The 26,271-nt window shown below is 36.6% G+C and overlaps 1 protein-coding gene across 4 annotated transcripts in view; it reads left to right on the top strand.

Annotated features, from left to right (window-relative positions):
* The window catches only part of CTDSPL2 (CTD small phosphatase like 2), an 82,451-nt gene that overhangs the window by 6,886 nt on the left and 49,294 nt on the right, over window positions 1–26,271 (top strand). For 2 of the 4 annotated variants that reach the window (XM_081288801.1, XM_081288798.1), the window contains exon 2: window positions 21,583–21,792. In XM_081288801.1, the coding sequence (XP_081144927.1) occupies window positions 21,607–21,792 (186 nt within the window). In that variant the 5' untranslated portion in view covers window positions 21,583–21,606. Of the gene's footprint in view, window positions 1–1,424; window positions 1,516–12,022; window positions 12,134–21,582; window positions 21,793–26,271 lie in introns of those variants that run through there. The other 2 variants (XM_081288799.1, XM_081288800.1) reach the window with 2 other exon arrangements.

The following is a 26,271-nucleotide window of genomic DNA, read 5'->3' as shown; positions in this document are numbered from 1 at the left end:
GTTAGACATCATTACCCTAAGTACACGTGGTGTGAAAATATTTTGTGTACGATCAGTGACTTGAAAATTTGTGCTCTATATGTGTAATATAAAATGAATTACATTCTGACATCATGTATAACAAATTAGAATAAATAAATAATTTAATAGAAATTATTTTTAAAATACTTACAATCACATTTAAGAAAATTATTAGTTATTTATGGACCTTTATTTATTTATTTGTTTATATGTGGGGCTGAGAATTGAACCCAGTGCTTCACACATGCTAGGCAAGCGTTCTACCACTGAGCCACAACCCCAGCCCTATAATCACATTTTAAACAGTCGTGTACCCCAACACCGTCAGGGATATACTTTTTTTTTGGGGGGGGGTGTACCTGGGATTGAACTCAAGAGCACTCAACCACTGACGGAATCACATCCCCAGCCCTATTTTGTATTTTACTTAAGAGACAGGCTCTCACTGAGTTGCTTAGTGTCTCACTTTTGCTGAGGCTGGCTTTGAACTCGGGATCCTCCTACCTCAGCCTCCTGAGTCACTGAGATTAAAGGTGTGTGCCACCATGCCTGGCTAGGGATATGCTTTTTAATTTTCTCATACATTTTCTTTTTGTGGGGAGGTGTCCTACTGGGGATTGAACACAGAGCTTCACATGTGCTGGACAAGTGCTCTGCCACTGAGCTATATATCCCCAGCCCCTTAATTTTCCTTTAGTAATAGTAAACAAGAGAGAACTTCTATTATAGAATTATAATTATACTAATTCTTATATAGTAATTCAAGTAAAAATTTACTTTTTATAAACATTGTCTTCCTCTATTTCGTCCTAGTACTCCTCTTTTTCTCTAGCCAGTATTGGCCTAGCGCTTGAGCCCAGGGGCACTTTAACACTGAGCTATATCCCCAACCCTTTTTATTTATTTTGAGACAGGGTCTTACACTGTGTTGCCCAGGCTGGCCTAGAACTTGTAATTCTCCTGCTTCAGCTTCCTGAGTATCTGGGATTACAGTTGTGCCACGTTGTGCCCAGTATCACATATGGAAGTTTTTATTGGAAAGGTATAAATGAATAGTTATCTCTCTCCCCTTGCCCAGTTTTGGTGAGAATTACATTAAAAAAACAAAACAAAACAACATTCGAAGGAAAATTCTGCTAAAATTAAGTTCGATTTTTTAATCTAAAGAATTATTTGTTGATACATCCAGTTAGTATATTAAAATTTGTATGTATATAGGTGAGTCCACTTAAGAAAAAATCGCGCACATTCTGTAGAAAAGAAATAATATGGTTAGAAATAATAACCTGTGTCAAGTTGCCTGTCAGTTTGTTGAGAAAAAGAGTGAAGTGTAGTACTTAGTTATTATGAATTATGATCTATACTCTTGCTAAAATAATGTTTTTCTTTTTTTCTTTTTTGAGATGGGGTCTCGCTCTGTTGCCCAGGCTGGCCTTGAACTCCTGAGCTCAAGCGATCCTCCTGCCTGAGCCTCTTGAGTAACTGGGATCACAGGTGGGACTGTACCTGGCTAATATTTTATTTGGTTTTATTTATTTTTTGCAGTATTGGGGATTGAACCCAGAGACACTGTACCACTGCACCCTTAGCCTTTATTTTTTATTTTGAGACAGGGTCTCCTTATGTTACCCAGGCTAAGCATGTACTTGAAATCCTCTGGCCTGGGCAAGTAACTGGAATTACAGTTGCATACCACTGTGCCAAGCCTAACATTTTATTTTAAAATTTTATTGGAATGAATTTTCTTACACATGGCATTTTTTTTTTGTAAAATGTTACATTTATTTTTACAAAATTATGTTCAGTGGATATAGTTAAAACAATCTCCAAATTATTGCTCTATTAAAACTTAGGTTACAGAAGTAGAAATATCTCATTGTGTCCATAATAAATACTGACTTTTTCCCTAATGGTATTTTTGATAAGGACATATGATTTTAAATTGGGGTGCTAATAGTAGTACTTAAAAACAGGGGCTTGGTCTTTTGCTCAGTGGTAGAACAACAGTGGTGAAGTATGCGAAAGGTTCTGGTTTTGATCCCTAGCATTGCAAAAAATAAGAAAAGAAAAACCTATCTGAATGACTACCTTACTATGTATTTTTAGTGATCAACTGAATGATGTCATCTTTTTAAAAATCAATATGTATTTACATAGTTTTTTAGTCATCAGTAATCTAATAGCCCACATATTGTTTTTCTAGAGAAAATAAATCAATCATGGTTTTAGAAAAATCACTTTTTTGTGTTGTTGTTTATTGAAAGAAACTTTGAGGGGGAACCCTCCCATAATTCTTTCAGCCTAACTTAGCAGCTCTTTTATTCTTGATATAGTTTCTACATTTTGCCAGATGTTTTTGATTTATTTTGTAGTTTCTGAAAAAGCCTATATTATTAACTAATAAGATAAACAGAACTATATGAGTAAAAAATGATTCACCTGCCTATTCAGGTGGCTGAGGCAGGATGATCAGAATTTCAAGGTCAGCCTGGGCAATTTAGTGAGACCTTGTCTCAAAATGGAATTTTAAAAAGGGTTGGCGATATAGCTCAGTGGTAGGGCAGCACTTGCCTAACGTGTCTAGGGAAAACCATAAAAAAGAAGTCCACCTATATTTATCACACATTGTATTGTGAAGGAAAGAAAAAGATGGTCCCTTTCTTGGGAGTTGTTACTCTATATGATGCTACTGTACTTACTCATTTTCCCCTAATTGATTTGATTTTTATTGGGAGACATATCTCTTTCTTTGAATTCATTTAATGACTTAGGGAAGTAGTGAACAATAAAAATGAATAGCTGTTGATACCTGAGCTATTGATTTTATCAGCCTGGAAATACAGACTTCAGTGGAAATAGATGCTACCACTTTTAAAAATATCATTTGGTGATGACTTTTAGCTTTTTCTTTCTTTGATATAAGTGTTAATATGAATTTAGGAATCATATATATATATATATATATATATATATATATATATTTTTTTTTTTTTTTTTTTTTTTTTTTTTTTTTTGGTACCAGGGATTGAACTGAGGGACAGATGACCACAGAGCCATATCCCCAGCCTTTTTTTTTTTTTTTTTTTTTTAATTTAGAGACTGGGTCTTGCTGAGTTGCTTAGGGCCTCTCTGAGTTGCTGAGTATGGGTTTGAACTCTCAATCTTCCTGACTCAGTCTCCTGAGCTGCTGGGAATACAGGCATGTGCTACCATTCCTGGCTAGGAGTTATACCATTTTTAAGGAAAAGTCTACATTAATGGCTCCTTAGAATTTAGGAGCTAGTAAAGACCAGAGCTGTCACCTAGTCCAGTAATGTCTGTGTTTTAATTTTAGAGATAGTAGAGGGTCATCTATTCCAATAACATCTGTATTTTATTAGTGCGGAACTGTTCTGAAGACTGTGTGTGTGTGTGTGGCTGTGGGGATTGAGCCCATGGTCTCACATATGCTATACAAACACACCGCCACTTTTTATTTTGAGGTTCTTGCACAGCTGCCCAGGCTGTGATCCAGCTCTGATCCTCCTATTTCAGTCTCTCAAGTAGCTGGGATTACTGGTGTGTGCCACCACACCTATTCTGAAGACTTTTTAACATGGTAACGTTTATTTATTTTTTTCTTGGTGCTAATGATGGAACCCTGGTCCTTATCCATGCTAGGCAGATCCTCTATCATTGAATCACAGCACCAGCTCCCCCCAACTCCATATGTTTATCTTTACTAAAGTGCTGCAGGATTAACTTTTTTTTTTTTTTTTTTTTTTTTTTTTTTTTAGGTAAAACCTATATGTAGTGAAATGCACAGATCTGATGTCCAACACCTTTTTTTTGTGTTGTTAAATAGTGTATGCTGGGCAAGCACTGTATCACTGAGTTACATCCCCAGCACTTTTTAAGTTTTTAAAAAATTTTGAAACAGGTTCTCATTAAGTTGCCCCAGCTTGCCTCAGAGTTGTGATCCTCCTTGTGTCAGCCTCCTGAGTAGCTAGAATTATAAGTGTGTACTACTACAAATGTCCAGTAACTTCTTATTTCCCTTTCAATGTGTGATATGTTAGTATATTGTTATTCTCCTTTATTCAGCAAATATGCTTGTTTGAAAGACAGCACAGTAGTTAGTTTTAGATAATTTGTTAAGAATCTTTTATATGCAGTATACTGTTTTCCTTTCATGTTTTTTGGGAAGAAATTTGTGCGCTCAAGATCTCAGTAGCAACTGAGTTTTTATCATTATTATAACTTATTAACATAGACAAATTGAAACCATAATTGTCTGCCTCAGAGATTGCTTAGTATCAGAAATTTTGTTAAGAGGAAGGAAATCTTATGAGGAAGAACATTTTTAGTTTTATTTATATACCCTTTTTGTGAGCAAGAATTGATTAGTGTAGTGAGGACTGTTTGTTTCAGTGATACAGTTTTCCTCCCATCCTCCCCCGTGTCTTTTTTTTTTTTTTTTTTTTGTATGGTGGTGGTACTGGGGATTGAACCCAGGGTACTCTACACTGAGCTACATCTCCAGTTCTTTTTATTTTCTATTTTGACATAGGGGCTTGTTGCTGTGGCGCTTGCTTTGTAATCCCAGTGGCTCATGAGGCTGAGGCAGGAGGATCACGAGTTCAAAATCAACTTCAGCAATGTAGGTCCTAAGCAACTTAGGGAGACCCTGTCTCTAAATAAAAAGGGCTGGGGTTGTGGCTCAGTGGTTATCTGCCCCTGGGTTCAATGTCTGGTTCTAAAAACCCTAGTATAACAAGCTTACGGGCTTGTTAAGTTGCCAAAGTTGGCCTCAAACTTGTTATCCTCCTACCTCAGCTTTCTGAGTAACTGGAATTGCAAGTGTATGCTATCAGGCCCAGCCATTATGTGGTCTTTTTGAGAGAAATGAAAAAAAAATTATGCTTTATTTCAACCAAGATTAAGTTATGTATATCAGGCGATTGGAGTTATAGATAAGTTCTGTGCCTTCAAGACTGTTTCAGTCTAGTACAGTTATATATATATATATATATATGTATATATATAGATATAGATATATATAGATATATAAAGGTTATTTCAATAGAAACAGATTATTTCAGTGTGATTTATTAAGAAGTAGAGATAATTACAGGGTTTACACAATGAATTTGTGGATGTGGAGTTCATTGTGGAGTAATGATACTTGGACTGAATTTTAAATAATGATAAGAACTGGTTGAAAGAATGAAGGTAGAAGCATGTGTCGAGCACAAAGTGGATAGGGAACTATTATTACTGCAGCCTAAAGAATGAGGCAACTGCTGAGCACGGTGGCCCATGCCTGTAACCCCAGAGACTCAGGAGGCTGAAGGGCAGGATCATAAGTTTGAGGCCAGCCTCAGCAACTTAGATCCTAAGCAACTTAGTGAGACCCTGTCTCAAAATAAAAAATAAAAAGGCTGAGGATGTGGCTCAGTGTAAAGCACCCTTGGGTTTAATACCTGGAACAGGGTGGGGGCGGGGGATGAGGCAGCTAATAGCAATGAAGGGGGGGTGGGGGAAGGCTAGAGAGTAGATCTGGTAAGGTTATATACAAACCCAGAGAGTAGTTTTTATTTGGAAGGCAGCTGATGGGAAATCTGGCGAGAGAACTAGGTAAATTTGTGCAGTGTGGAAGATGGATTTCCACAAGACAAAAAATATTTTGGAGCTAAAATCTTCAGGATTTGATGATTGGCTGTAGGTAATGAGAGAATGGAGTGGTAACTAGAATGTTTAGGATGACTTCTAAGTGTTTGGCTTGGTTTCAAAGCCTGAGCTGTGATGAAGAATGTAATAGGTAAAATAGTAGGAAGAGTAGATTTTGGTATAGTGTGGAATGGGGAAAGTAATTCAATTTTAGGTGCAAATTCAGAATATTGAGGAGGCACTTGGATGTGTGTCTGAAATTTCAGGTGGTGTTAAAAGAACTAACACAATCAATGTTATAGTTAAAATGAACATTTGGAAGAGATTCTTTGTCCACTCCCACATCCCTTACCTTTAATCCTTTTGCCTGAGTTGCAGATAAGTTTTCTTTTAGAGCGGGTATACCGGGGATTGTAGGGGCACTTGACCACTGAGCCATATCCCCAGCCCTATTTTGTATTTTATTTAGAGACAGGGTCTCATTGAGTTGCTTAGCACCTCAATTTTGCTGAGGCTGGCTCAACTTGAAATCCTACTGTCTCAGCCTCCTGAGCTGCTGGGACTACCTGGCTGAGTTGCATATAATTTGAAACCAACTTTATGCCCAGTTCTAGATTATTGGGCAATCAACTTTTTATAATCCTAAAATGAGAACTGGTTTAAATTTGAAAAAATGAGAATGTTCTACATTCTATATTTTTTTCCCAGTGTCTTGATATCTTAATTTTGAAATATTGCTCCCATTGCTGTTTATTTTGTGATGTATTCTACTTAAATTGTATCATTTTCATTTAGTAGTAGATTTATTTCCCTAAACATGCTCATTTCCCAATCTTTACTTGCTTATTCTATTTTTTACTGATAATAGGAAAGAACTTACCTAGTTAAAGAATGAGGTTTGTTAAATTCTAATATAAATAGGATTATATGCATGTTAAAACTTTTCTCTTTATATTTTAAGTGTACATAATTAAGTTAGGTTATAATAGATGTTGTATAGGTAATCTCTAACTTCTAATGAATAAACTGATATCTATTGTCTGTTTCATTTTGGTATCAGGGTCATCTAGCCTTATAAAGTAAGTTGGGAAATGTTTCTTCTTTTTCTGGAAGAGTGTATAGATTTGATATTGTGTTTTTTTAGTACCAGAAATTGAACCCAGGGGTGCTTTAGTACTGAGCCACATCCCCAGCCTTTTTATTTTTTATTTTGAGACAGGGTTTCACTAAATTGCTTAAAGCTTCACTAAATTACTGATGCTGGCTTCAAACTTGAGTCTTAAGGATTACAGGTGTGTGCCTTTGCGCTTAGCCAGCCTTTTAAGTTTTTGAGTCAGGATCTTGCAAAGTTGCTCAGGCTGGCCCCAAACTCCTGCCTCAGACCCTGGGGTTGCTGAGATTTCAGGCATGTGACACCAACCCTGGGGTATTATTTATTTTTGGATGTTGGTAGGATTCTCCACTGAAGCCATCTGGGCCTGGAGTTTTCTGTGTTGGAGGTTTTTAGTACAGGTTCAATTTTTCAAAAGAAATAAGGCTAAGTAAGTTATCTATTGTGTGAGCTTTGGTGATTCATATTTTTTGAGAAATTTGACAATTTCATCTAAATTGGTAAATATATGGGCATGAATTTGTTTGAAATAGTCCACAATTTCCCTTTCAAAGTCTATACGATATTGAAAGTCTGTAGTGGTATTCAATTTTTAATTCCCAGTATTGTTTTTTGGTGTACTAAAGATCAAGTCTATTGCCTTATGCATGGTAGGCAAGTGTTCTAGCTCAGTGCTACAGTCCCAAGCCCTTTTTGTTTTTTATTTTAACACAGGGTCTCACTATGTAACCCAGGTTGGCTTCCCAACTTTTCAACCTCTTGCCTTAGGCTCCCCAGTAGGTGGGATTATAGGCATGCACCATCTTTCTTTCCTAGCCTCAATATTGGTAATTTGTGACTTTATTATTATTTTCTCACTTCTAGCAGAGGTTTAACAATTTTCTGATTTTTATTGAAATTCAACTTTAAGTTTCATTGACTTATTACCCTTCACTCTCTGCCTTTTTTTCCCAGGACTGAACCCTGGGCCTCATGCATATTGGGCATGTGCTCTACCACTGACTGAGCTAAATTCTCCCTGATTTTTTTTTTTTGGGGGGGGGGGTGGGTATCAGGATTGAACTCAGGGGCTCTCTACTATTGAGCTTCATCTCCAGTGCGGTTTTTGTTTTATTTAGAGATAGGGTCTCACTGAATTGCCTAGTGCCTCACTTTTCTGAGGCTGGCTTTGAACTCACAGGATCCTCTTGCCTCAGCCTCCTGAGCCACTGAAATTTCAGGTTTGCACCAATGCCCTCAGCTTCCCCTATTTTTTTCTGATTTTAACTTAACTGATTTTTGATTTCTGGTTATATTGAATGCTTTTGTCTCTTGACGATGGTGGATTATGTTTTCTGCCATTTTTGTCTGTCACATTATTTTACTAAATGCTTGATATTTTGAACAGAACAACAAAGACTATTATTTATATCTGGAAAACTGCGTTCCTGAACTTTTAAGTATAGGAGATTGAGTCGATCTGGTCAGGATTTGAGTTTCACTTTTGTTGTATTACCTTAAGTACACCATTTGGCTTCAAATTTCTCATGTTATTTTGTGCTTGGAATGTGGGAAGATATTTCTGTTTTTCTGATCAGCTCGAAGCTTTTGGCTTTTTCTTTGTATCTTTGCCTTAGTGGGAAATTTCTAAGTCCTTCTGACCCTCTCCCAGAGGTGGTGGACTACTACTATATTAACTTGGTGCTTATGAGTTGCAGTCTTAGATAGGCCCTTGTGTGTGTTGGCATCAAGGGTGGGATTCTCTCTCAATGATCTTGCCCCTCTAGGCCAGATTATATCTTGAGTCTTTGCAGGTCTTGTTTGGAAAAAGTTTTTCTCAAGCCTGCTTCAGTCGTAAGTCTCTGATGTTATTAATATGACATTAGATCTCTAATGACTGTTTCCCTTATTGGTAGAGGAGTTTTTTCTTTCACCTTTCTCTCATCTTTAATGAAGTTTTCACTGTGCTCTGGGGAACTGTCGGATTTTTCTGCCTCATCCAGTACCTTAAAGATTGGATCTGAGCCAGGTACAGTGGTGTACATCTGTAATCCCAGTGACTCAGGAGACTGACATAGGAGGATCGTAAGTTCCAAAGCCAGCTTCAGTAATAGCAAGGTGCTAAGCAACTCAGTGAGACCCTGTCTCTAAATAAAATATAAAATAGGGCTCAGTGGTTGAGTTTTCCTGAGTTCAATCCCTCGATACCAAAAAAAAAAAAAAAAAGATTGGATCGGTTAGGGGAGGTACCAAAAAAAAAAAAGATTGGATCGGTTAGGGGATTGTATTTTTTCCCATCAGCTGCTTTCTCTGTCCAGCCTTACATCACATTCACGGGGCCCCACCCACACTGTGAGCACCTGGTAGAAATCTGGCTAATATATTATAGTTGGTTTTCAATTATTGTTTTGTCTGTGGTACCAAGGGATACTATATGCTTATGCTAGTTCACACTTCACCTTTAGCAGTTTGTTAACAATTTTAAATTTAATTCTTTTTACCTGCTTTCAGCCATACCTGCAGATGAGCCAGTGTTTGTATTCTGTCTCTTTTAGGAAGGGCTTGTCTTTTCCTCAATTTGTGATTTCTTGTTTACTCTGAGTCTTCCCTCAGCTATCTGATTGATTCAAGAAAGATTTATTAATTTTTTAGTTTATCCAGTTTTTCCTGTCATTAGGTTGGGAGCAGCATTCTTTCCAGCTTCTTATAACCTAAGCAAAACCCAATTAATTTATAACAATAGGTCTTTAGGCAAAATTTCAGTTGGTCACAGCAGCCCCTTTTCTGGTTCTGTACCTGATAATCCCATGACTTTACCTTCAGGTTGCCTTGTCTTTGGCAAGAGACCAAAGAAAAGGGTTCAAATTGGTTAGATATGTAGTAGAGAAAGAGATGTCCTACCTGGCCCTCGATTGCCTTTTTCTCTTCCTAAACACTGTGGTTCCTCCAAACCTGTGTTGTGGTCAGCTTCTCCTGTACAATTTTTGTCTCTTCTCAGTTCTTCTCCCAACCTTCTTATCCTTCCATTCTGTTTCCTGTTGTGAAATGCCTAGAAGAACCAGGTTGCGGATTTTAAAATCCAGAATCAAAATGAAATATTTGAATAGTTTGTGTACATGATAATTTGTAATGTTTTTGTCTGCAATTTGTTTATTTATTAATTTATGGCACTAAAGATTGAAGCCAGGGGCCCTATTCTGAGCTATGTTATATTAGCTTTTTAAACTCTAATAACTCATTGAGTTACTGAGACTGATTTTGAACTTGAGATCCTCCTGCCCCAGATTCCTGAGTAGCTGGGAGTATAGGCGTTTTTTAAAAAACAAGTAAAAAACCATAGGGTAGGAGGACAAATTTTACTTGGTTTTTTTTCCCTTTTTGTTTTCTCTTTTTCCTGTTCTCATTGTGTTTTACCCTTTGTTCACAATAGTTTGTTTTGAAAATAACTATAATAGAAGATATTTTGTTTTCTCACTTCAGAGTGTCTATTACTTTCTTGAAAAGGTTTGCTTACCACTACCATTAGTGGCTTGGGAAAAAAGGATTAGATAAATCTATGGCTTTATTAAAAATGTGTTAAAATGATATAACAACATTTACTATTTTAGGGGCTGGGGATGTGGCTCAAGTGGTAGCGTGCTCGCCTGGTATGCGTGGGACGCTGGGTTTGATCCTTAGCACCACATAAAATAAAATAAAGATGTTGTGTCCACCGTAAACTAAAAAATAAATATTAAAAAATTTTCTCTCTCTCTCTCTCTCTCTAAAAAAAAAAAAACAAAAAACATTTACTATTTTATGAAACAACATTTACTATTTATTTATAAATATTTTATATATTTTAAAGTATATAGTTATTTAGTATCTTTAAGTACCTTGTATAAACATCCCTACCATCCATCTCCAGAACTTTTTTCATCTTCTCAAACTAAAACCCCGGTCATTAAATAGACTTCAAGATTCATCAGTATTGTAATTTCCTTCCTTTTAAAGACTGAATACTATTTTAATTGTGTGTACCACGTTTTGTTATGTATTCATCCATTGATGGACACTTGATCTGCTTTTACTTTTTGGCTATTGTGGATAATGCTGCTTTGGATATGGGTATGCTGTTTGAGTCCCTGCTTTGGATTCTTTTGGGTGTACACCTAGAGTAGAATCATATGGCAGTTTTGTGTTTAATTTTTTTTAAAGATGGACTCTATCTATCTATCTATCTATCTATCTATCAGTGCTGAGGATCGAACCCAGTGCCTCATATGTGCAAAGCAAGCTCTCTACTGCTGAGCTATAACCCCAGCCTCTTATATTTAATTTTTGAGGAGCCACCATACTGTTTTCCACAGCAACTGCACCATTTTAAATTTTTACTATCAATGCAGAAGGATTCCACTTTCTCAACATCTTTGTTAGCACTTGTTTCTTGTTTTTAAATAATATCTGAATGGGTGTAAAGTTGTATGTCGTGGTTTTAGTTTATCTATTGATTAGTGTTGTTGAGTGTTTTTATATGGCCATTATCTATTTTATATACTATTTGGAAAAATGTCTACTTAAGTACTTTGCCTTTTTTAAATTGGGTCGATTTTAATTGGTTGTTTCTGATTATTGACTTCTTTATATATTTCCAAATATTTTCTCCCATTACCTTTTCACTCTGTTGGGTTCTTTGATACACAAATATTGTTTTAGTTGTCAATGAACCTTTATTTTATTTATTTATATATATATGGTCCTGAGACTTGAACCCAGTGCTTCACACATGCTAGGCAACTGCTCTACCACTGAGCCACAGCCCCAGGCCAAATGTTTTTTAATTTTGATGTAGTCCCATTTATCTTTTTTTTTTTTTTTGAGTGTATGGTGTAAGTTAAGTTCCAAATGTTTTTTATTTGTATGTCCAGTTTTACCAGCACCAGAGGTTTATAGTTTTAATATAAGTGCATCTTGCCTTTTAAATATAAGTGCATCATGCCATCTTTGCCTCCTTTTCTTTTGAAAAATGGAAATAATGTACATTTTGGGATTGAAAAGATTAAATGAAATAATGTACAGTATTACAAAGCATGTAGGGGACTGTAGATGTAGCTCAGGTTTAAAGAACTTGCCTGGTGTATACAGGTCCTAGGTTCCATCCTTAGCTACACCAAAACATGTATGGGGAAGCATTTAGGACCAGTTTTTTTTTTTTTGTTGTTGTTGTTGTTTTTGTTTTAAAGAGAGAAAGACAGATAATTTTTTAATATTTTATTGTTTTCGGTGGACACAACATCTTTATTTTATTTTTATGTGATGCTGAGGATCGAACCCAGTGCCCTCTGCATGCCAGGCAAGGGCGCTGCCGCTTGAGCCATAACCCCAGCCCACCAGGTTTGTATATAGCACTTGTGTTGAGATATGGAATGTAGCTGTTCACATTATTTATATAATGAATTCAATTCTGGATTTTTCTGTTCAGTTACATCATAGGTTAACTGTGCAGACAGATGCTGCTCATTTGTACTATTGTTTTTATAAGAAGTTCTAAGTTTGGTCAGTTGTGGTAGCACATGACTAAGACTGTAATTTCAGTGACTGGTGGCTGAGGCAGGAGGATTGCAAGTTAGAGGCTAGTCTTGGCAAATTAGATATAATGAAGGGACAGGGAGCTTGAGATGGGAATTAGTGGTAGAATGCCCCTTGGTTCGTTCAATTTTCAGTGCCAAAAAAAAATTAATAAGCTTAATTTTGAGTTCCTATCAACCTATTTGTAAACAAAGGGTTCACAGTTTAACTTTATTTTTAGGTTTTGCACAGCCAGGAGTTCCACAGAAAAATTACCTATGCCAAAGGATTATTTAGACAAAAAACAGACTTTAGAGAATAATGGAAAATTGGAAATTTTGGTAACTTTAATTTGTTTAAAAAATGTTTTTTGATGATGAATATACTTAATGTCACACTGCAGATTACTTCTATTGAAATTATTCAGAAATTGTTGCTTAAAACACTTATGCCATCTTTGCCTTCTTTTTTTTTTAATAAAGTGGAAATAATGTACATTTGGGATTAAAAAGATTAAATGAAATAATGTACAGTATTACAAAGCATGTAGGGGACTGGAGATGTAACTCAGGTTTAAAGCACTTACCTAGTGTATGCAGGTCCTAGGTTCCACCCTTAGCAACCCCCCAAAAAGGTATGGGGAAGCATTTAGGACCAGGTTTTGTATATAGCACTTAATAAATGACAGCTGTATGTTAATGTCATCTTAATCTTTTCCATATTCAGATAAATATAGTTAAAACAGGTATTTTTAAGTTTTTTTGAAAAGGCAAGGTTTGAGGGTTAGTTTTCTGAAGTTACCAAATAGTGAACAACTATGTTAGAAAGCCATCACAGTACTTTTTACTCAGTTCTTTGGTATTGTGGTTGGATTATGTTTCAGTATTCAAGTAAACATGGACATTTAACCCTTTATTTTAGTAATTTTTAAGAAAAGCCAAGAGATTAAGTTTTGCAAATATTTATTGACATCCTAGTATCACACCAGCATAATTTTATGAGAGTCTGGAAATTCAGTTAAGAAATTTTTTTGAACTGTGCATGGTGGCAACACCTGTAATCCCAGTGACTTGGGAGGCTGAGGCAGGAGTCAAGGCCAACCTCAACAACTTAGTGAGACCCTGTCTCAAAACAGAAAAATTTTAAAAATGGGTTGGAGGTGTAGCTCAGTGTCGTGCTCCTAAGTTAGATCTCTAGTGCCAGTCAATCAATCAATCGATAGATGAATATTTTTGGCTAGGATTAGTTTTTCCTCATTTTTTTAGTATTTATTTTTTTTAGTTACAGGTGGACACAATATCTTTATTTTTATGTGGTGCTGAGGATCAAACCCAGTGCCTCACACATATTAGGTGAGTGCTCTACCTCTGAGCCACAACCCTAGCCCCTGTTTTTCCCATTTTTAATGTTTACATTATGAAGTAGCAAGTTGCATGTCTCCTTATACATTCAAGCATATTTTAGGGTATCTTCTCAGAAATGTTGGGGTATTTCTGCTTTGGTTAGGGAGGATAAAGTTTCTATCCTTGGCATTTTAGAGGTTTTTCAAAAAAAATTTGGGTGCATAGAAGGACAGAATACTCTTATTTATTTATTGATTGATTTTTATGTGTTGCTGAGGATCCAATCCAGGCAAGCGCTCTACCCCTGAGCTATACCCGCAGCCCAGTATTTTAGAAAAGATGGGAAAGGGGCTGGGGTTATGGCTCAGCCGTAGAGTGCTTGCCCAGCACGTGTGAGGCCCTGGGTTTGATCCTCAGGACCACATAAAAATAAATAAACAAAATAAAAGTATTGTGTACCACTAAAAAATAAATATATTTTAAAAAAAGAAAAGATGGGAAAGGGCATGCATAGATCTTTTCTTTTTTTTAAACTTCATGACATTTTAAAAAAAGTCTTTAGTTGTTGATGGACCTTTATTTTATTTCATTTATTTATATGTGGTGCTGAGAATCAAACCTAGTGCCTCACACATGCTAGGCAAGTGCTCTACCACTGAACCACAACCCTAGTCCCTGTATAGATATTTAATCAACATGGAAATTAGAAGTTAGAAGTTAGCTTATAAATTATAATTGCAATGTATAGTTTCATTGATTATCAAAATTTATAATTTAAAATATTTTTTACCTTCAGTTAGCAAACTTTTTAAAAAATATATTTTTAGTTGTTGATGACCTTTATTTTATTATTTATATGTGGAGTTGAGAATTGAACCCAGTGCCTCACACATGCCAGGTAAGTGCACTACCACTGAGCCACAGCCTCAGCCCCCAGTTAGCAAACATTTAAAAAATAAAAATAAAATCTTACTTGTAAAATTCAGTCACATAGGAACTCCTTGTATACAACTGGTTGAAGTGACTTTTCAGAGTTACTACCAAATGTTAACGATCTTTGACATAATAAATTTACTTCTAAGAAACATATTTTTCTTTTCTTATAAATTAGAGCTTTATTATTATACATACTATGGATTCATCCCAACAAACTTGTACATGCATGAAATTTGATTTCAATTCATGAATCCCTTTTTTTCCCCTCCCATGTTCCCTTCCCTCCCCCAGTCTCCTTCCTCTTTTAGACTTCCTTTGGCTTATCTATTTATTTTATATTTGGTTGGTTATTTTTACATATATAAAGGTAAAATTCCCTCTAGTATATTTATATATGCAAATAACATGATTTTAAAGAATTTATTCTGCATTGTCTTCCCTTTATCATCACTCTGCTCTGCCTCTTGATTTCCTACTACATTCATATAATATCCTTCTCTTCACCTTTCCTTTATTTCACTCTAGCTTCTGCATATGAGAGAAAAATCTTTGAGTTTCTGAGTTTGACTTATTTCATTTAGAATGATATTCTCCATTTCCATCCATTTGCTGGCAAATGCCAAGATTTCTTTCTTCTTTATGTCTGAATAGAACTTCATTGTGTATATATGCCACATTTTCTTAATCTATTCATCTATTGAGAGTACCTAGGTTGATTCCATAATTTAGCTATCATCAATTGTGTTGTTATAAACATTGAGGTGACTATTGCTGTAGTATGCCGATTTTAGATCTTTGGGGAAAATACCAAGGAACGTGATAGGTGGGTCATATGCTGGTTCCATCTCTGATTTTTTGAGGAATCGTTGTACTGCTTTCCAGAGTGGTTGTACTTAGTCTGCAGTCCCACCAACAAAATTCAAGTGTATCTTTTCCCCAACATCCTCATCAGCATTTGTTTGTATTCTTGATCATTGCCATTCTGACTAGAGTGAGATGAAATCTTAGTGTAGTTTTTTTTTTAAATTTTGTTTTATTTTTTTATTGGTTGTTCACAACATTACAAAGCTCTTGACATATCATATTTCATACATTAGAATCAAGTGGGTTATGAACTCCCATTTTTACCCCAAATACAGATTGCAGAATCACATCGGTTACACATCACATTTTTACATACTGCCATATTAGTGACTGTTGTATTCTGGTACCTTTCCTATCCTCTACTATCCCCCCTCCCCTCCCCTCCCATCTTCTCTCTCTACCCCATCTACTGTAATTCATTTCCCTCCATGTTTGTTATCCCATTCCCCTCACAAACTCTTATATGTAATTTTGTATAACAATGAGGGTCTCCCTCCATTTCCATGTGATTTCCCTTTTTTTCTCCCTTTCCCTCCCGCCTCATGTCTCTGTTTAATGTTAATCTTTTCTTCCTGCTCTTCCTCCCTGTTCTGTTCTTAGTTGCTCTCATTATATCAAAGAAGACATTTGGTATTTGTTTTTTAGGGATTGGCTAGCTTCACTAAGCATAATCTGCTCTAGTGCCATCCATTTCCCTGCAAATTCCGCGATTTTGTCATTTTTTAGTGCTGCGTAATACTCCATGGTGTATAAATGCCACATTTTTTTTATCCATTCATCTATTGAAGGGCATCTGGGTTGATTCCACAGTCTAGCAATTGTGAATTGTGCTGCTATGAACATCGATGTGGCAGTATCCCTGTAGCGTGCTCTTTTAAGGTCTTCAGGAAATAGTCTGAGAAGGGCAATAGCTGGGTCAAATGGTGGTTCCATTCCCAGCTTTCCCAAGAATCTCCATACTGCTTTCCAAATTGGCCGCACCCGTTTGCAGTCCCACCAGCAGTGTACAAGAGTACCCTTTTCCCCACATCCTCGCCAGCACTCGTTGTTGTTTGACTTCATCATGGCTGCCAATCTTACTGGGGTGAGGTGGTTTTGATTTGCATTTCCTTGACTGCTAGAGATGGTGAGCATTTTTTCATGTACTTGTTGATTGATTGTATGTCCTCCTCTGTGAAGTGTTTGTTCATGTCCTTGGCCCATTTGTTGATTGGGTTATTTGTTTTCTTATTGTCTAATTTTTTGAGTTCTTTGTATAATCTGGATATTAGGGCCTTAGTGTAGTTTTATTCTGCATTTCCCTGATTGCTAGAGATGTTGAACTTTTTTTTTTTTTCATATAATTAATGGCCGCTTTTGTTTCTTCTTGTGAGGAGTTTCTTTTTAGTTCTTTTGCCCATGTATTGAATAGGGTTTGTTTTGTTTTGTTTTTGGTGTTTTTTGAATCTTTATATCTTCTGTATATTAATCCCCTAGAAACTTTTTTCCTTTCTTTCTTTTTTCTCCCTCCATCTCTCCTTCCTTTTCTCATTTTTTTTCTTTCCCCTTCCTTATCTTTCTTTCCCCCTCCTCTCCCTGCCCCTCCTTTTCCCTCTTCTCCCTTCTCAGAAGTCTGTTTATATTGCCCAAACTGACCTTGAACTCCTAGACTTTTTACAGTCCTGCTTTAGTCTCCTAAGTAGCCGAGACTACTTAAGCATGTGCTACTTCTCCTGGTTTAGGAAATTAGGAGACTATCTTGCGAATCAGAAATTTATATAATTACTTCATTTGAGGTGATAGTAGTGAGTAGTTAGAACAATTTCATTTCCTTACAACTCAGTGTTCAAATTATGGAGCTGAGCCCAGTGGCGTATGCTTGTAATCCCTGCATCACTGGTGGCTGAGGCAAGAGGATTGCAAGTTCAAAGCCAGCCTCAGCAACTTAGTGAGGCCCTAAGCAATTTAGGGAGATATCTCTAAATAAAGTATAAAAGAAGACAGGGCATGTGGCTCAGTAGGTAAGTATGCCTGGGTTAAGCATCCCTGGGTTCAATTCCCGGTATCCTCACCAAAAGGAACATTTATCTTACATTGGAATATTATATAGCTATTAAAATTATATTCCCAGTCTATATGTTTGCATATTACCACCTACTCTGACATCTGAGACAGGAGAATCTTTTGAGCCTAAAAGTTTGAAACCAGCCTGGGCAGCATAGCTAATTAGAACAACACAAAACAAAACCTTCAAGTTTTTACCATGTATAGAAGGGGGAAAGGAGATAATATATGTAGTATAAGTCTAATTATTGAGTATAGTACATATACATATTAAAACAGACTAATATACCCATAGTTCATTCATCTCTGGGTTGAGGAATTATGTAATCTTTTTTGTTTTAATGTGCTATTAAAGTTTTTAAACAGTTAATTTTATAATCAAAGGAAGGGCTTCAATAAGTCCATTTGAAATAAGAAATTTTCATATTCTTGGGCTGGGGCTGTAGCTCAGCACTTGCCTAGCATGTGTGAGGTACTGGGTTCGATTCTCAGCATCACATAATAAACAAACAAATAAATAAATAAAATATATTTTAAAAAGATGTACTTTTAAAAAAAAGTATATTGTGGACATGTTTATATTTTTCTTGGATAAAAACTTAGAAGTGAGGCAGGCACAATAGTGCACAATTACAGTCTTTCATCTGCTTGGAAGGTTCAGGTAGGAGGATCACAAATTAGAGGCCAGCCTGGGCAAAATAGAGAGATTCTGTCTCAAAATAAAATTTTTAAAAAAGGTTTGGGATGTAATTTAGTGGTAGAGCACTTACCTACCGTATTAGAGACCCTGGATTCAATTCCCAGTATGTTAAAACAAGCAAGAACTCTTAAAAACCTTGGAAGTGAGATTACTGAATCAAAGAGTTAGATGTGTATATATTAGGAATAACTGAACTTTGCCAAAAAACTTATATTCCTACCAAAAGAATATGAGCGATCTCATTGTTCATGGCCTTTACTACTTTTGTCAATCTTTTTTTTTTTTAATATTTATTATTTTTTAGTTCTCGGCGGACACAACATCTTTGTTGGTATGTGGTGCTGAGGCTCGAACCCGGGCCGCACGCATGCCAGGCGAGCGCGCTACCACTTGAGCCACATCCCCAGCCCTCAGTGTTTTTTTTAAAGGACCTTTTTCTTAAACTTGATCTTGCATTTTATAGATATAAAAGTATATTCTATACTTATTTGCTGGACTTTTTGTTTCTCTCAGGCAGAAATTATCATCTCATTCTTTTGTTTGCAATTTTAATGAAGTGAACCCCTTAAGACTGGACTCCTTTATGTCATGTCTTTTTTTTTAATATTTTTTGTTTAATTGGACACAATAGTTTGTTGTTGTTGTTGTTGTTTATTTTTATGTGGTGCTGAGGATCAAACCCAGGGCCTTGAACATGCTAGGCGCTCTACCGCGGAGCCACAACCCCAGCCCCTATGTCACGTCTTTTAAGACCATTGTACATCAATATATTTATTATTTGATATTTTTTTGTAATTTCCACCTAATGAGTCTGGGTTTTGAAATAGGTTTACCCTTAGGCATTTTGGAAAGGAATATTTATTTATTTGTTTAATTTTATTATTCTTTTTTAAATTGTCAATGGACCTTTATTTTGTTTATTTATATGTGATGCTGAGAATCTAACCCAGTGCCTCACATATGGTAGGCAAGTGCCCTACCACTGAACTACAACCCCGGCCCTGGAAAAGAATCTTTAGATTATAGAAGTTGATTAAAAAATTTAATTTTTTCCTATGCATTTTCTATATATCTTTATTTTGTTTTTGTGTGGTACTGAGGATTGAACCCAGTGCCTCACTTGTGCTAGGCAAGTTCTCTACCACTGAGCCACAACTTCAGCCCTGCATTTCCTACATAAACTTCTGTACTGAATTAATTAAAGGAATTTAGATCAAATTTGTATACTATAGACAGGTAAAGTAAATAACAGATACCTTTGACAATCCTTTTATAAATTAACATTGACCCTTTAGGAAAAGGGGCAAATAAAATAAAGATATGGCAATTTAAAGTTGACATTTGGTTATGGAAAAACATCATTTGGAAAGATGTTTTGAGACTTTGTTAAGTCTTGAGTTTGGGGGGATATCTCAGTCCTTTCTGGCTGTCATAAGAAGAATACCAACGACTGAGTGGGTGGGTGGATGATGAAATTTATTTCTCACAGTTCTATAGACTGCGAAGTTCAAGATTACATTTCTTTCCTTTTTGGGGGGGAGGGTACTTGGGATTGAACTCAGGGTCACTCAAACACTGAGCCACATCCCCAGCCCTATTTTGTATTTTATTTAAAGAAAAGTCTTACTGAGTTTGAACTCATGATCCTCCTGTCTCAGCCTCCCAAGCCACAGGGATTACAGGCATGCACCATCTTGCCCAGGTCTGGCACATTTCTTAATACTTAGTTTTAGTCTTCATGTTCTGTTTCACAGATTGTAATTCAAGGGTGTGTCCTTAACTGTTTTTCTAAGTGTCTTGCCAGTTTTGCCAACCATTGGTTTTCTATCTGTAAAATGAAAGTGACCAAATAGAGAGCCTTATGTGTCCTCTTCCTTCTCCTCCTCTTCTTTCCTTTCTTTGTAAAAGGGTAGAATTTATTCAAGTAAGAAGAAAAGAGACAGAACTCCTGCAGGGTGAGAGGAGACCTGACCTTATAGGGGTTGCCACTAATTCACTTAACTAGTCTTGGTAGGGACATGGATCAATGTCTGTGCTAATCAAGTATTGGAAAAGTGTCAATGCTATTGGTTCAGCCTGCACTATTCTGTTTGTTTAGCTTGAGTCTGTAGTTTTCACTCAGGTCTGTTTAGCCTTCCTTTTTCCATTGCCCTGGGACAAAGGAGTTTGCTGGAATATTTGGGATGTTTCTACAAATTAATCTTACGGAGTGGCCTTTACATTTCGAGAAGCTGTTATGGGGCCTATTTCTTTTACTATCTGTCTGTCTATCCTATCCTATTCTTTCCCCGCCTCTGAAGGAGGATCCCTAATTTCCTTAAGGAAAAGGGGTGATGATTGCTGTGGCTTCTTCAAACTGAAAAGGGAGATGAAAGGGTACAGCAGTCAGGGTCCTACAGAGCCTAGCTAAGGTTCCCCAGTAGATGGGGATTTCATTTTGAATTCTGTTTGTATGGCCATTTATAGCTTGATAGCCTCTGCTGCTGTAGTTTGGCAGCAGACCCAATTGCCTGCCAATGCCTTCTTTCCAGGTTCTTATCTTGTGAGTTTGAAGAATGAAATCGATAGATGAGAGCAAGTAAGCATAAAAGAGTGTAGCATTTATTCAAATGAGAATAAGAGAGACAGAGCTCCTCCAAGGTGAGAAGAGATTTGATAGGGGTTGCCCTTTTTTTAGTGGGTAGTGGTGGTACTGGGGGTTGAACCCAAATATGCTCAACCATTGAGCTATTACATCCTCAACCCTTTTTATTTTTTTTACTTTGAAACAGGTTCTTAACCACATTGTTCATGCTGGCCTTGAACTTGGCATCCTCCTGCCTCAGATTTCCAGGTTGCTGGTATTAGGCATTTTTGTTGTTGTGTTGGGGATTAAACCCAGGGCCTCAATCAGTGCTAGGCAAGTACTCTGCAACTGAGCCACATCCCTAGCTCATGAACATAGTTTTTAAAGTATTGTTATATGTGTTAAGATTAGAATCTCAAAATGATCCATGTGCTCCTATTTATACTTGTATAATTATTGATTATTGGAATTGTGTTCATGGAATTAACTCATTCATTGAATAATGGTTTTCCCACTTCATTGTAAGAAAGGCAAACTCTTCTCTACCTAGCTCATTACCTTATCGGTGTTTACCTAGCCCAGTGCTTCAAATGTGGTTAAGTGCTCAATAAATATTTGTAGAATAAATGAACGATTAAACAAATGGCAATCTTGGCATGAGCAGAGGTAGCATAATGATTAAATCTGCTTAGAGAACTGGACTTTTTTTTTTCTTTATTTTATTAATTTATTTTAAATCAAGAGATTTTTATTATGTAAGTTGGGCACATTTGCATATACTAGGTTTTAATTTTAATAACCTTTGTTATTATTTTTCTTATAGTTTTACATGTGGCACCCATAAAAGATGAGGCTGAGAACACGGAAAGCTTCTCAGCAGTCAAATCAAATCCAAACACAACGCACTGCCAGAGCAAAAAGGAAATATTCAGAGGTTGATGATGGGCTGCCATCAGGAGGAGAAAAACCACCGAAGAATGAAACCGGCCTATTGTCTTCTATTAAAAAATTCATTAAAGGAAGCACACCCAAGGTAATGGTTTTGTCTTATACTTACATTAAAAAGAGGTGATGTTTAGGTTGTTCCTCTAAGCATATATAAATGAGATATTGATACTGATTGAGTCTGTTTTAAGGGGATATCTGCATTTTAGTATTATTTTACCTAGATTATCACATACAAAATATTTAATGGAAGTTGAAGATGAACATTATTTAGTCCACTGATCTAGTCACCCACTTTGCCTTCGGCATTATGGGAAACAAAAGAAAAAATTTCCTTATTCTTGTCTTTCTCTCTTCCCTTCTTCTTCCTGTATTTTTTATCTTTCTCTTCTGCACCTCTCAGTTGGAGATTGAATCCAGGGGGTGCTCTACTACTGAGTTACATCTCCAGCCCTCATTTTTTTTTTATGTTGAGGCAGGGTCTGGCTAAATTGGCCAGGGCAGCCTTGAATTTATAATCCTCCTGCCTTAGCCTCCCCAGTAGCTGGGATTACAGGCCTATTTCACTGTGCCTGGCTTAAATTATTTCCTTTACTTCTATTGTCTTTCATTTCAGAGAATAGTAAGTTTCTTGTTAATATTATTCACTAATTAGGAAAATGATTTATCTACCTGAATTCTAACATTTGCACAATGGAAATGTATTACTTCATTGAAGACAAAATTATTTTTTTAAAAAGAATGGAAACCAACCCGAAGTCATGCTCCAGATTCATATTGTAGGCCAATTTGAGTGACCTAAGGAGAGTCATTTTTCCTTCTGGGTTTCAGGAGGATAGTAATATGGGAGTAATAGTAACTACTTTGTTTTAGCATTATTTTAGGTTAGTTGGGGTGCAGTGGCGCATACCAGTAATTCCAGTCACTCAGGAGGCTGAGGCAGGAGGATTGCAAATCCAAGGCCAGCCTCAGAAGTTTAATGAGACACTATCTCAAAATAAAAAACAAAAATGAGAGCTTAGTGGTAGAGCATCCCTCAGTTCAATCCCCAATATCAATCAATCAGTCACTACTATTTTCAGGTTAGATTTTACAACAAGGTTGAAAAGCAGTTTGACAAACTTTAATGTATAATAAAGGTACAGTGTTATCATTCATTATATATAGATTACATGCTACTTTTGTGTTCTTTCTTGGTACAATTAAATTTGTATGATGTATGTTTTATTATGAACTGGGTGTGGATGGCACGCATCTGTAATCCCAATGACTCTGGAGGCTGAGGCAGGAGGATTACGAGTTTGAGGACAGCTGTTTATCAATGCCCTAAGCCTTAGCAAGACCCTGTCTCAAAATGAAAAATTAGAAAGGCTGGGAAGATGGTTCAGTGTTTAAACATCCCTGGGTTTAATCTCTGCCCCACCCCCCACTCAAAAAAAAATTTATTATAACGTAAGCTGCTTATTTTGAGCAATAGAAAATAAATACTGTGTTGACTTATTCATAGTGGTAGATTTTGTTGTAATAGAATTAATGGAGCATAATAACTAAACCATTGGTCAAGATTTATAGTCTATGTATAAGATTTTTATTTTTGTTTTATTGTAAAAGTTTTGTCTTTCTGAGACTTTCTTTTGTTAGTTTCAAATAACATTTAGCTTTAGGTGGCAATGCTGGAAGCTAATTAGCCCTGTTTTAGAGCATATATTAAGTATTATGCATTACTGCACCTCCAGTTAAGTGACAGTACTAGTATTTTATTTGTTTGCTTATTTTTCAGAGTTACTTTTAATAACCAGGTCTGAACAAAACCATGCACAGCTTTCCCTAATCTTTGCCAAGCATACATGACTCTCCCAGCTCAGGGAGTCCCCAGTTTTTCTACCACTACCATCACCAACACCTGCCCTCCACCCCTAAATTTATAATCTTATGGCTTAGGAGGATATTTATACAATTGCAATTTAATTGAGCACCTGCTGTGTACCTAGCCTTGGCAGGCAATTCACATTTGTTAGGGAGAAGGGTCAAGTGCCACCAGGCTCTGGTTAGGAACCTCCCTATTTTGCATTAACTAGTTCTACCTCCAGTTGCTGCCAGGGAAGACATTGGAGAGATCATTCAGTGACCCAGGGTTTGTTTAACAGTGTGTTAGAAGATGATGCATAATGGAGGAGAAATGAAAGTATAGTTTTAAAAAACCCAGAACCTCGAGCTGGGGCTGTAGCTCAGCAGCAGAGCACTTGCGTGGCATGTGTGAGACACTGGGTTCGATCCCGAGCACCACATAAAAATAAACAAAAATAAAGGCATTCTGTCCATTTGCAACTACAAAAAATTAAAAACAAAAACCCAGGACCTCCATTTTAGTTGCCAAGATAAGGAGATAAGAGATGTCAAAGGCAGAAGGATCCTTCCATTTTCTATAGCCTGTATTTCTTAGATGGAGGGAGGGCAGCAGATTGCCCCTGGGTAAGTGAAAATTGATTCTTGGCAGTAGGGGAGATATTACAATTGTTTGTGGTGCTGCAAAGAGCCTATCATATATAAACAAACATAGTATATCCATTGCTTTAAAATATCATGGAGGAGCTGGGCATGGGTGGGGTATGCCTATAATTCCAGTAACTCTGTAGGCTAAGGCAGGAGGATCCCAAGTTAAAGGCCAGCCTAGGCAACTTGGAGATACCTTGTTCCAGATCTTTTCCTCTTTATATCTGTATTCTAGTTCTAACTTGGCCATAAATTAGCTATGAGAGTATTCAGGTAATCCAAACAAGAGGTGTTGTTCGTTTATGGATATAAGGCGTATATATTAGTTTGTAGTGGCTGTATGTCACATACTACGTATCTTAAAGATCAGAAGTGTAGGACAAGGCATGGTGGTGCAAGCCTGTAATCCCAGCATCTCTGGAGGCTATGGCAGGAGGACCACATGTTCAAAGCCAGCCTCAGCAACTTAGTGAGGCCCCATCCCAAACCAAAAAATAAAAAGGGCTGGGGATGTGGCTTAGTGGTTAAGTGCCCTTGGTTTCAGTCCTTTGTGCCAAACAAACAAAAAGCCAGAAGTGTGTTTTTCTTTCTGGAGCAAAGATTAGGTGAAAACTTTTGTTCTTACTCCTTAATATATATTGCCAAACATCATAGTTTTATTTGGTTTTCCTTCTTAGTACCCAAAATAAATTCAACTTGTTCATATATCTATTTATTTTAGTTATAGATGGACACAATACCTTTATTTTATTTATTGTTATGTGTTGCTGAGGATCGAACCCAGTGCCTCACACATGCAAGGCAAATGCTTTACCACTGAGCCACAACCCCAGCCCCACTACTTGTTCTTGTAAGCAATTCTCTCTCTCTCTCTCTCTCTCTTTTTTTTAACAGGTGTATTTTCCCTCTTCACCAGGAATTGAACCCAGGGGCACTTAACCACTGAGCTACATCCCCAACCCCCTTAAAAAAAATTTTTTTTTTTTTTTAATTTAGAGAAAGGGTCTTGCTGAGTTGATAAATGCCTCACTAAGTTGCTGAGGCTGGCTTTGAACTTGGTATCCTTCTGCCTTAGCCTCCTGAGCTGCTGGGATTACAGGCATTTACCACTGAGCCCAGCAACAGGGATTTTTTTTTTTATTTTTTGAGAGAGAGAGAATTTTTTTTTTAATATTTATTTTTCAGTTTTCGGTGGACACAACATCTTTATTTTATGTGGAGCTGAGGATTGAACCCAGTGCCCTGCGCATGCCAGGCGAGCGCATTACCGCTTTAGCCACATCCCCAGCCCCAACAGAGGGATTTTTTAATAACTGGATTAATTTACTAATTATGGAATGAAGAAAAATAAGCTCAGGTGACTAGTTTAATAGAAGAAACAATTTTATTTTAAAATTCATTCTTATTCTTCCCCATACACAAAATAGCCCTGAACTGTACGAAACTAGCACCCTGTTTTAGGTTTCTACTATACTTCAATAAAAAGAACGAAGGTTTCAGGCTGCTTGAAGAAATGTCTCATTCTAGGGCTTGGGCAGTATCCTCTAAAATGAAGTAACCCTTGGGACTGTAATAAATACATAGATAAGTAAGTTAATTAATAAATGGGGAAGGAAAAGTAGGTTTATAATTAAGCAACATTTGTTGAGACGTGCCTTTCCACGTTAGATTGATAACTTTTGTGAAAGTTAAAAGCCGTATATGTAGATCTCTTTCTGAAATGCATTCTGAACTATATCCATCTTTATACCTATACTAATGTGGGTTTTCTTTTTCTGGTACCCAGTGGGTTCAGTCTCCACTTTGCTACACTACCTGTCTATCAATTTACCACTGAAGTACATCCCCAGCCCTTTTCATTTTTAAATTTTGGATCGAGTCTTAAGTTGCCAAGACTGATTTTAAACTTGTGATTGTCCTGTCTTAATCTCCCTCCTAAGTAGTTGGCAATACAGGCATGCATCACCATGCCCAGTTTACTTTTTTTTTTTTTTGGTAACAGGGACTGAAGCCAGGGAAGCTTAACCACAGAGCTACATCCCCAGCCATTTTCATTTTTCTTATTTTGAGACAG

This window comes from Spermophilus citellus (assembly GCF_964194105.1).
Source record: "Spermophilus citellus genome assembly, chromosome: 4".
NCBI classification, from domain to species: domain Eukaryota; kingdom Metazoa; phylum Chordata; class Mammalia; order Rodentia; family Sciuridae; genus Spermophilus; species Spermophilus citellus.
The sequence above is the reverse complement of the archived record's forward strand: the minus strand, read 5'-3'. Positions and strand labels throughout refer to the sequence as shown.